This window comes from Rhipicephalus sanguineus, chromosome 1 (genome assembly GCF_013339695.2).
Source record: "Rhipicephalus sanguineus isolate Rsan-2018 chromosome 1, BIME_Rsan_1.4, whole genome shotgun sequence".
In the NCBI taxonomy this organism is placed as follows: Eukaryota; Metazoa; Arthropoda; class Arachnida; order Ixodida; family Ixodidae; genus Rhipicephalus; species Rhipicephalus sanguineus.
In genome coordinates, this window is record NC_051176.1 from 45,876,519 (window position 1) to 45,888,622 (window position 12,104).

Here is a 12,104-nt window from a genome sequence, read left to right on the forward strand (position 1 = left end):
GACACGTAAAATGACACGAGGCGTGACTATTTCCAAGTGTATTGACACTGATCCGTACAGCATCGAACAAGATGGAGGCCAGCACGCCCAGCGTACAGGCCAGTCCTCTTCTCTGTCGTCTTCTGTACGCAGCATCTCTGACCTTTTGATGTGCTAGCTGCGTAGCATTACCCCCGGCGGTAAAACGGTATGGTTTTAGCCTACTGACGTGCAATACGTCACTGGGCGTGGTTGCAGGCAGGTTGGTCTCAGAGACGGGAACAATCTCATAGGTGACGTCCGTTACCTGTCGGACGATACGGTAAGGATCCATGTAGCGAGATAACAAGTTCTCGGATAAGCCGCCACAGGAGTACTAGGGAACCGGGTGAGAAGCGAACGCCGACATGCCGGCTGTCGTAAAAGGCTCTTCTGGGTTACTCGTGAGGTCGACAGCCTAGAGCTGACGCGCGTGGTCGGCACGAGCGATAGCGGAACGTGCGTACTCGCCAGGCGGGGATGTAGTAGCCGGAAGTAGGGTGTCCAGTGGTAACGCGCGAGGTGCAGGCATCGATGGTACTGCAGCTATATTATACAGAAACTATAGGCAGGTACAGTGCATTTATTACAATATATTAATTTTTTTCCCAACATATCTGTGGCTTCAAGACCATGAAAAGCGGAACAAAATTATGCTCTTATTTCTATGGTATTTCTTATTTAGTATGGTAACCTTAATTGTTCAATAACAGACACTCCAGTCATAGTACTGCTTCTGTTCTACTTAGCTACAAATTTGGCGACAAAATTAAATAGCGTGGCTACATTGCCCGCTTTTATCTTAAGTTCTGGCTCCTTTTCTAATCCACCGAATAGCAACCCTGACAGAGATAGGCCATGGTTTTCCTAATTTAGACGAAAAACGCTACGATTAGAAAACATGTAAAGTTGTATAGGCGAGATACTATATTGTAATTAAGCTAAAAAAGAAGGTAAATTGCGTCAAATTGCATTTAATACATATGCCCAAATTCATGAGGTGATATCAGTGAGACAGAACACCCCTGAAGGCGGTTTATTTGTGCGTAAAAACAAACTGCGCATAGAGTAAGAATAACACGCAAGCAATATTGAAATGCCAGTCGTCCCGAAATAAGCTGTTACAAACACAGAATTAGCCTGCTCAAAAATTCTTACTTTGCAGTTGTTAGACTATGAATGAAACATTAAAACGAACAAGAAATCACTCACAGCCCGACCCTCAGGAGAAAACATAGAAGCCTTTTAGTAAGATCATGGAAACCGTAGTGGCCACAGACAACTGGTTTGTGCTTGTATGTTGATCGGTCCTTGTCGGCAACTGCCAGAATTTTGAACTGTTCACGAAAAAAAGGCAACAGTTCAACCAGCCTTCGACATGAAACGCTTTTTTTCACGACTATAGCACAGAACTGATAATTAAATTGTGTTAGAAATATTACTTACTGGAGGCTCGTCGTCATCTCTTTCGGCTTCGATTATACTTGGATGGTTTCACATTTCACTTCCCCTGTCCTCTTGGTCTTTTGTTGTTGCTGCATTGTTTTTTTTTTGTCTTTTACATCCCCTAATTATTTCCATTGTGGCCATTTGCAGCGAGGCCTGTTATCGCAGCTGCGATAATAGCTCCCGCTGCATGTCCCCCGCCATGCCCAGAGTGCTTGAATATAGTGCGCCCGGGCTGTCGGAGATGCTCCGAAGCAGTATCGGCCGACGAAGTTGTACGCACCCGTGGAAGCCTCCCCACCCTTTCTGCCTTGCCCGAGCGCACATCGTGGAATCGGCAAAGCACACTTCGACAATGGTCGAGCAGGATCTGTGTCATGCCCGAATGCCGATGCAGTATACTGTACGCTACCTGCGGCAAGGCAGAGCAGCCAGCGATACACTTATTTTTCGGTTCGTGCGGGGCAGGAATGCCTCCCTACTATGTGGCGCTTGACGTGAGGTGTGTGCACGATAGCGCAGGCCGCTTCCTGGCTGGCCCGAGAAGGTTATCGCCGAGCTCCCGTGGCTTCTTGGTGGCCACGAGCGCTCTTCGCTTTCTGACTCCTCTGGAGCGCCCAAACTCTGGCATCAACAGCAGCGGCCGAGAGGAACGCGGCGGCGCGTATTTATTTGCCGATCGAGGCCAGTGAACTTGGAAAGGAAAAACGCAGACGTGAAAGGGGCGCTCATTCTTTCCCCGTTATGGCGGCGAAGGGCGTCGCGAAACCAGAACGTGTGCCCACACGCCGCACGGCCAATGGAGGTTAGTATATAAGGGGCCGCGCGGCATTGGCCCAGACCTAGATCGCCCCCACGGAGCAGACGCAACCCGGTGAGTGGAGTGTGTGTGTATGCGTGTGCGCGTGGCTGTGCCAGACGCGGCCGCCCCAAACGGGCGCTCACTTGCCTCAATGCACCGGCGTCCATGTCGGCCGGGCCCTTATGGGGGACCGCTCTGGTGTTTCCGGAATTTAGCAAGATCCATGATTGAGCAGCCCACGGTGTACGCAATGTTTCCGGACGACACCGAAAGGTTTCTGTGTTGCCGCAGAATCGTGAAATGTGGGAGTGGCACCGCGTGGCCTTTCTGACTGCCACGCGGTCATCTGTCAGGACACGGAGTGGACTCCGTTAAGGCACTATGTACAGGGAGCGCCAAGTATTTCCATTTTTTGTTACCAACAGCAACTCTGTCATTAGACAAGTGTGTCTTTTTTGGAAGGTTTGAATGATTACTTATGCGATAGCTCGCTCCCACGCATCCAGAACATTAGCTAAATAATGAAGTGTTGAAATTTTATCAAAGGGGTACCCTCTATTTATATATGGATAACTGAATCCCTCGTAAAATTCGAAGAATGACCGTAGTGTGGCGCTACCTCAGAATTTATATTCCCGTGCCTGCACATCTGGTGTGTATAGCTTATGTGACGTTAAATTAGACGAGTTCATGTTACGCCGTAAGGATGTCATTCATCGATGGCGCTGTCTCTGTTTCCAAAAAGTTTCATTCGTTTATGTTCTCTTCCTGATTACTAAGTGAGAATGTTGAAAAGAGTTGTGGGGTATCCATGTGGTTAACCACGAACTGTTAAAACGATGTTTCCAAACATTCACTTGGATCAATATGATTTGGATGAAAGTGCTTTCACCAGGATTTATGACAGAGGCCACGTTCATTTTGTAAGTTTCGCATCAAATTAGTCGTACTTCAACAGGACAAAGAAGGCACTTCTGCAGCATATGTAAACGGCAAAGTACATGCAGATCCAATACTTCATTGTGTGCATAGAGATTTCAAGCTAAACAATTGTGCAATTTCGACAAATTCTAGAAGATCGATTTCAGAAATACCATCTTATGTAGTGTGCGTTATGGGAGCTTCTGCACGGTCATTCGGCAGAAAGACCATGCACTCGCACCAACGTATTCCATTTCTGCATAGCTTGCAGCGTGCAGGTATGGAACTAGACCGGAGGCAACAAGCCGCTTCCTAGTCGGCGTCTAATATCGGCGTCGCTCAACCATCACTAGAATGCAGCGCTGGATTTAAACAGCAGTGCTTTCAATAAGTACGCTGCACACGAAAAGAGGGCTGTGGAATCGAGCTGCGACCTCCACCCCCCCCCCCTTTGGATGCACACTCTTTATAATCTATGGAAGTGCTACGCATATTTTCTTCTCCTGGTTTATCGTGGCGTTAGGGTTTCGTATCTTTATGAACAGTTAATAACAGCGAAAATTCTTTGGCTCTCGCTCCATACCTTAGTGCACACATGGCCTATATATGGCTTGGTACACGGTGCTCCAACTTCCGCTCATTACCAAGTACTTGTACAGGCTATTTTTAGCACATGCTGCCAATATATATGTATATATATATATATATATATACATACTTCATCGATAAATGTTATCTAAGGAATGCGACATACTTTGCTTTCCTTTCAAGCTGTCTTGTCGGTACCCATTTAGCGTAACAGAATTAGCGTCAGTGCGTTATCGATTCTCTCGACTTGTACATGCTATTTCTTGATAAAATTATACTTCTAAAATATCTAGTGACGTTGTTACGCCTAATTTAAATGTTCATTTGGAGGTCTTATTACCAATGGTAATTGCCGTCGAAAGGTAAGATCAATTATGGCCTTCTTATAGGCTGGTGACCTCGTGCCCGTCGCACGTATGTGGTGTCAGCACTGCTTGATGACGTATGACCACATACGTTTTTGGAATGCGGACAGTGAGCAAACGAGGAAATAGTTCCCCTGTCGAAGCACACATTTTGACTTTGACTGTATAGTTTGAACTTGAGTGCGACACACGCACAGTTCCTTTCGTGGCTGCAGAGGGGTAGTTTATGGCGAAGTGCTTGTACTTACGCTATGGATGCATATTCTAATACGGTTTGTGGCCAGGTCTACTCTGGTGGTACGACGCAAAGTTCACTTTCCCCCAGCAGTGGTAGTTTGCACATGGCCGAGAACAAGGTGTTGAGAGCTGCCGCTCAGCGGGGCACCTTAATAGCTGAAAATATACTTTCGGCACAAAATTAGCAGTTGTAGTGGCACGAGTAGTCGTAGTGTTTATTGTGGAAATGACGCTTGATTCTGCAGCCCAATAGGGAGCCCGGCGCAGCGTCAGGGGAAGGAGAAGTGGGAAATAAAGAGGATAGCAGAAGAGAGAAAGAGAGAAGAATAAACAGCCGGGTCTCGTCCATTCATGGGGGAGGCCGATGGTAAAGGGAGTGTCCAGCAAGCAAGTTGCAGGCGCTTAACGGTAGGTGGTGATTCAGGTCGCTTCCACAAACTCCAAAAGGCTGTGGAGAGCCCGGAGGTTCAGTGGCGTTGCGGGCATCACTTCTCTTATCTCGTTAGATCTGTACTGGAAGAATGGTAAGGCTGAGCTCCTTATTCTTCATTGGAGGCAAGAGCCACACAGCACAGGATAGTTTAAATTGAGGCAGACTTCGTAGACTGCAACACGCATTGATCACATCCCGATGGGCTAGTTTTTTGGCATAAGAGTGTAGCAAGACGCGAAAGCCAGCATACAGGATAATGACACGCGGACGCAAATAGTGCTGATAATGCGCGTGGTTGCGCCGGCTGTAACTTCTTGTGTACTTTGCGTGTCACGTTTTGCTTCCTTCGATATAAGATATGTCCAATAATTTGCTACCAGTCTCGCTAGCTTTCGTTTAGTTATAAGCAACAAGGCAGGTCTCAACAAGTGTAGGTACTACAAACATAACCTCAACTGGTATCGATGCGTACGCGGTCAGTACACGGATCCAAAAGCACATTATATAAGGCGGCTCGCTTACTCTATATAAAAGGTGTTACTGGCTCATTTTTCAACCTATAATGGTCATTTGCATAAAATATAATGTAAGCTTTATTGATAACCGAAAAAGTCACATGCCATGCTGCCGAGCGATGCACCACTCCCAATACATAGCTAAGACGACGCCCGGCCTGCCTGCCTTCGGCACTTTCTGAACTTTCCTTCTCCGCCATCTCTTGTAACCGCGTCTCACATCGGGGAAGTTTCACAGCACGCGGGCGTAATAGCGAGGCCGCGGCGTCATCATCAACGCTCAGAGCAAAGCCTGAGCCGTAAATAGCAACAACGGCCAGTGCACCGGCGGCAACCACTCGTCTTGACCTCGATTTCGCGAACGCTCCAGAGACATCGAGAAGCAGGAGAGGGAAGCAGCATTCAAGTGGTTGGGGAGAAGGACAGCTGGGGGGTAGTTTGGTTGGCGTGGTATACGATGGTTGACTGGCGTCCACCTCTTCTTCTCAGCCTCTGGAAACGGGTCACGCGCGACCTGACTGTCCGATGGTGGGTGCACGCTTCGGGAAGTTTGTCTCTTGAGCAGCCGGTCTCCCCTTTGAGGGCGCTCTGGCATTTGACAGCCACTGGTCTTCAAGACGTCGTTGGGAACGGAAAACGAGGCGACTTTTCTTGCAGATAACTGTTGGGACTGGTGAGTGCAGACGCCTCGTTTCGAGCGACAATGATCGTACCGAGGAGGTCGATGAAATGGGATCGCTTAATATGTAGGCTCATGAGTGATAATGAAACAGGAAACCGGCGCCTGAAAAACTGCATATATCTATTTTGTTCTGGATTTACTTGGATTCTGCGCAGTACGCTGCGCACGATGCCACCGTTGATTCACGGTGAGAAATTTTGTCAAGGCATAGTAATTGGCATGTTATCATTGAGGTCGTGCAGTAACCTCAAATATACAAAGGCACGCATCCGTTTCTGCTGGAACAACGACATGCTTACATAGTTAGACAGTATATGTTTGTTTAATGAGCACCAATTTAAGACCAATTCGTGTGCTTTCTGCATGTAGATCTTGTAAAGCCGGTAAAGCGGACCGAGGTGCTCGCTTACGGTGGGTCAGGTCCGAAAGCTTGCGTGAAACCATTGCGGATCGAAGTCTGACCGGCAGCCTTTCAGCGTGTGACCGCATTGACAGGTGTAACTACAAGGGTTCCTCCCTCGTGTGGTAGAGAGTGCGTGCGATCAGAAATACAGAACGTGTAATTATAGCCTTAAGAGTCCTGCTGGCGCCCGTCCTGGTAAATATTTCGATTGCTATTATGGGAACTGCCACCAAAGCCAGTTTTGACAGGTCGTTTAAGCTAAATATGCCGAGCCCATCAAAATATGCCAATCGCTCTATGCAAGTTCGTAGTGTTCCTATTTCTGAAACTGCTACAACTATAGCACTGACGTGCAGTGACCCCTACTTTAACCGCGAAATATTACGGCGTGTAGATAGCGGCGTAGTCCATCGGAGCACCTTATACAAGACACTCATCGGTTGAGTCAGAAGTCGTAGATAGCAACGCTGATATAACATTGGTCAATTATTATATTCCGTCTTATACCTGGCACCAGATACTTTAATTATTGCAAGCACTTAGGAGAGCTGCCAGACGGGTCAGAGGTGCCTGGCCGGCCTTTGCCCTAACTGGACAGTTCACCTTCGGTGCGTCAAGATTTCTGAAAACTTTTGGACGAGTGTGTTTTTCATCAGTCAATTATTGATCAAGTCTATATGACTCAGAGTTCAGTTGAATGAACCGTCTCGTAATATCATAGTTTCAGTTGCTGCCGCGAGGGCATCGGCTGGCTACTCCTTGAGGTTTTTCACTAAGCCGACTTCCAAATGCTCGCGTAAGGAATTCCTGTCAGTATAGATATCAAAGTGCGATCCCTTGCCGTAGGGGGCTCTTCATGGAGCGCACTGGTCAAAATTCGAATCAGCCTTGTGCCATAACCTCAGTACGTTGGCTGAGAAATATATCTTCATTGTTTTAATGCGTGCAATATGCTTGGAGCACACCATGCTAGATGCGTTTTCCTCGGTGCCGTTCAAGTTCCCGTATTCACTAGTACGTCTTGCACTAAATATTCTGGTAAGATAATATTACAGCCAATCGCTACGCGGGACATATGGTTGGTGAAGCCGGCTGACCATTGGGACAACGCACTTACGTAAGTTTTGTCAATTCAGCCTCCGGTTCACGAAGCATATGCATACAAGGCGGGAAAAAGTGCTACACCGGCCTTCATACGACTATCCTTGAAAAGCAAGGCTATCGTTACTGTCGAAAGGTCAAGGAAGTATACCAGCAATCGAAAGTTGATACGCAGATTTCCAGAACAGGGTGTTTTGGGTTCGAAATTTTGGGTACCACCATCCGTGTGGTCGTTCTTTGTTCATAGAGGCTGCAAAGTCAGTTTCGCTAGTGATAATTGGAAGTAGAATAGCACAGCGTAAATTTTATTTCTTCTAGTTATATGGTCACTTTGCCTAGTGAAACTAGGATGTGAATTCAGAAGCGAGACCTGCGGGGGGGAGGAGGCATATTTTTTGTGTTGTATAGGCATACTCAGTTGAGTTGTTTCGTCAACGAAATACTCACAGAAAATAAAATACTAGGAGACGTGCCGCTTTCCTGACATAATATAGCTCTCATATTACAAGAGGATTTTCAGGCCATCCTTATCATGATCATCATCATCAGCCTGACTACGCCCACTGCAGGGCAAAGGCCTCTCCCGTGTTCCGCCAATCAACGCGGTCCTGTGCTTGCTGCTGCCACGTTATACCCGCATACTTCTCAGTCTCATCTGCCCACATAACTTTCGCTGTCCCCCTTGCACGTTTGCCTTCTCTTGGAATCCAGTCAGTTACTCTTAATGACCAGTAGTTATCTTGTCTACGCACTACGTGCCGTGCCCATGTCCATTTCGTCTTGTTCATTTCGGCTAAGATGTCCTAAAACCCGTTTGCTCCCTGACCGACTCTTCTCTCTTCTTGTCCCTTAAGGTTACGCCTATCATTTTACTTTCCATTGCTCGCTGCGTCGTCCTCAGTTTATGTTGAACCCTCTTTGTAAGCCTCGAGGTTTCTGCTCCGTAGGTGAGTACGGAGCAGAAGGCCAATACCGTGCTAAATTGATATGTACTCATGGGAATACAACTTCGTTTGCGACAGTAAGCTACCAAAGATCCAGGCATATAATACGCATAACTGTGCCGGGAGAATTTTTTCCTACTACTATAGATGTTCTGTACATGCGAAGGGTGACCTAGGGCATGACCAAATTCCACTTTTCCCGGAATGGGCTATCACCGTAAACAACAACAATAATAATAAGATTAATAATAATAATAATAGTAATAATAATAATAATAGTAATAATAATAATAATAGTAATAATAATAATAATAATAATAATAATAATAACAACAACATACAGCTTATTTTAATGTGCTGCCCTACTGAATTTGTGAACAAAGAAAGAGCCGATGTGAAATGTTGCGGGTCCGTTTTGTGAGCTACGTATACCAATACACGTGATACGCGCCTGTCTGGAACTCCAGCTAAGCACTTATGTCACACGTTGAACGCACTCCTTCGTTAAGAGGCCAGATGAGCAACAGAGGGCACAAGGAGCCCTGGCAGCCATGAAGCACTTTCGCCTTACGCTTTTGATGCGCGTCCACTCATCCGTCAATTTCACGTTTAGTATTATGATCATAACGCGTGTCATAGGTAGTCGCTTAGTATGGGGAGCGCTAGTCATGTAAGCAGCGCCTGAATGTATATGGTAATTAGTGTGGTTCCACTATTTAGTGAAGTTTGTCGACGTGTTATCAGACTAATTTTTCAATGTGTGCTATGTTTGTGCACTGGGGCTCTGTTACAGTGATGCACTTTATAAGCCACTGTATGCTTTCTGCTCGGTATCCCAGCAGTTGCCGAATTGCAGTATTTTATTTTAAGCTTACAGTTAAAGTGCACTTGTTAATAGAAGAATTTATAAGTATTATTAACGCACAAAAAAGTTGACTTATCATTGTGCTACACCAGTGCAGTCGTAGTGTAGCGCTGTTCATCATTGATGCATATTACTAAGCGTGGTATTTCGTTGATTATGATGCGTAATTACGCGCTTGTGAAGAGTAATGAATTGTGCTAGAGCATAAACTCGGGATCATCTCACTTGGAGAAGGCTCATCTCTACCTTCAATTGCAGCAACCATGAATCCGATGCACCTCTTCGTCGCTACCGTGGTTTGCGTGCTGTTGTTGGCATTGCCGACGCACCAGCAAGGGTTGCTGGGTCTGATGGCCACTGCCGCAATTATGAGGCGATTCCGCGGAAACAACCAGAACGAGAACAGCCAGAGCCAGTCTGCAGGCCAGACACCATTAGCATCTCATCCGGAGCCCTCAATCTACGGCCTGCCTTCGCAAAACGTTCCGTGAGTCATTGTACTTAAGGTAGAAATAAAAATTTACGAGATTCTTACTCAAGGCGTGGCAACAATGATTTTACGTTGTACTTGCAAATCCTCTGAACCTATCATAAGCTGTGTATGTTTAATTGCGAGCGTTATGCGGGCTGTGGTGGCCGAGTACTCTAGCAAAAAGGTGAATTCTTTTTTTGGTGAGGGCGTGAGTCGTAATGAGAAGTCAGGAGACACGCAGCCCTTCAGCTGAAACGCCGGTGGTTAGTGAGAAAAAGAAAACGGATACCAAGAGATGTTAAACGCAGCCGAGGGCGGCACGGAGTTCATTGGAATGACGAAATTAAAAACTTTGCAGGCATCGGCTCGTGTAGAATGGGGTAAATCAGAAACCATTGGGAGAAACCTTCCTGTTGCATTGGACATAAAACAGACGTATGATATTGATGAAACATCATACCTTTATTGATCTTTTTCTGTCGGCAACCGAAGGCAAGCCACTTAAGTGACTGTATGAGTTGTAAACCTGAAAAGTTATGAACATGCTAGCACCAGATACTCTGTGCTTCGAGCTAAAGAACTGGAAAACTACAGCATAAATGCATCACAGTAGATAATTGGCGGAAAATGGTGACATACCTTAATATACCCAAAGAAACACGAAAGGTAGCGCTTCAGACAGGAGATATGCCCGTTCTTGCCGCGATCGACAGTTAAACAAGCATTTCACGATCTGCCATCGAAATGAACAAACCAATATAGGCTACATTTCGGCAGTTTTTTTCCGTGGTCAAAATACTATACGCTGACGCTGAAGTTATGATCGACGCTGCGGTTTTTCCATGATGTATTCAAGAAAATATGGAATGTGTTGTTCATGTCGTGTGAAGGATACAGTCACTCATGTTACAGCAGCTTTAATCCACTAAATATAACTTAGAACCCGTTATGTAATTATTAATACTGCGCGCCCTCGAGCAACAGATTCAACTGGGCGAAGCAAATATCCATCTGTTCAGAGACCGCGTTGTAGGTGATTTAAGTGACGCTTTGGCGGAATGACCTGACATTGGTATAACAAACATGTTGTTTCTACAAATTTCCTGTCTTGACTAATCGTTCTAGAAGCTTTGTCATAAACGGCACATTAAAATTTATCACATCAAGCCCGACTCATGCAGTTATCACACTGAATCAACCTGTCTTAGTGAACGAAATCGGAGGCCACCGCTAACGCCAAGCTGATTTCACAGCAACCACCTGAGTGGTCTGACACATGTTAGCTAAGGAATCCCTGACTAAAACGGTGATTGATTAACAAAATGAGCTGGTGCCGTGTATTTTGGTGCGACATGGCGTGTGCAGCGGTCTTGCTTCAAAGACATGCGTAAGCTTCTTCCAGACAACGCTTTTTGGTGAATATAAATGTCAAGGGATAATTTAGTAGTGATTCTTAAGCAATTTCGTGACATTGTCCTTGTGAGTTGGCTGGCTGTGTATTGAATATCGCGACTGGTTTACCACGTTGTGTCGAACTGGTACAGGCCATGGAGAATCATGTACTGTGCTGGAAGATTAAACATCACTGATTTCTGCAGAAGCAACCGTGGACCTGTATACTGCTGGTCTGCATAAGCGATTGAAGGCTGCATGAAACACAAAGAAAAGTCTTAAACTGCTACAATGTGGTTTTTTTATCCATTGAAAGCTGTACGATTTCTCTTTGAATCATCGCTTTCTTTGGATCGCAGGTTTTATGCGGGCGGCTACCCCGGCGCCTACGGCCCTGCCATGGGCGCACAGCCCGGTCTGGCCCCAGGCTATGGCGGCGCGTTCCCTGGAGGTAGCGCAGCCTTTGCTCCCGGTGGCGGCCCTAGCACCTACTCGGCCAGCTTCGGTGGTTTGAACTTCAACACGGGCGGCTTTGGTGGTGCACCAGCGGCTTCCACGTCTTCCGGTTTTGCACCCGGAGGGTTCGGAGGGCTTCCCGGTGCAGGCGGTGTGCCTTACGGTGGCTAGAATAGCTGCTGCTCCCGTTATATACCATCGGCACTCCGTGTTCGGTGATTCCGTGCTGAGCTGCGCAGATCCTAAATCCAAGAAACCGGCGCCAGACGTTTACGTGTGAATGATAGTGTCTAAGTGGGAGCCACAGACCTCCGGAATCATCCGCCAATGCGAGGATTCTGTTTGCTACACAATTTGCAGCTGTCGATGTGCGATAATTGCGATGTGCGCTTCTGTGCGCTGCCTATAACCCCTCACCCCCCCCCTCCCCCCAGAAAAATATGACAACAGCCATCCTTCCAAAT

At 46.6% G+C, this 12,104-nt stretch overlaps 1 protein-coding gene across 1 annotated transcript; it reads left to right on the top strand.

The window, feature by feature from the left end:
- The first annotated feature begins 2,218 nt into the window (after positions 1-2,218).
- On the top strand, positions 2,219-11,828 carry LOC119390891 (keratin, type I cytoskeletal 9-like). Its single transcript, XM_037658599.2, has 3 exons — positions 2,219-2,338; positions 9,579-9,807; positions 11,544-11,828. The coding sequence occupies exons 2-3, from the start codon at positions 9,584-9,586 to the stop codon at positions 11,809-11,811; spliced, it is 492 nt and encodes a 163-aa protein (XP_037514527.1). The 5' UTR covers positions 2,219-2,338; positions 9,579-9,583; the 3' UTR covers positions 11,812-11,828.
- Positions 11,829-12,104: the final 276 nt, after the last annotated feature.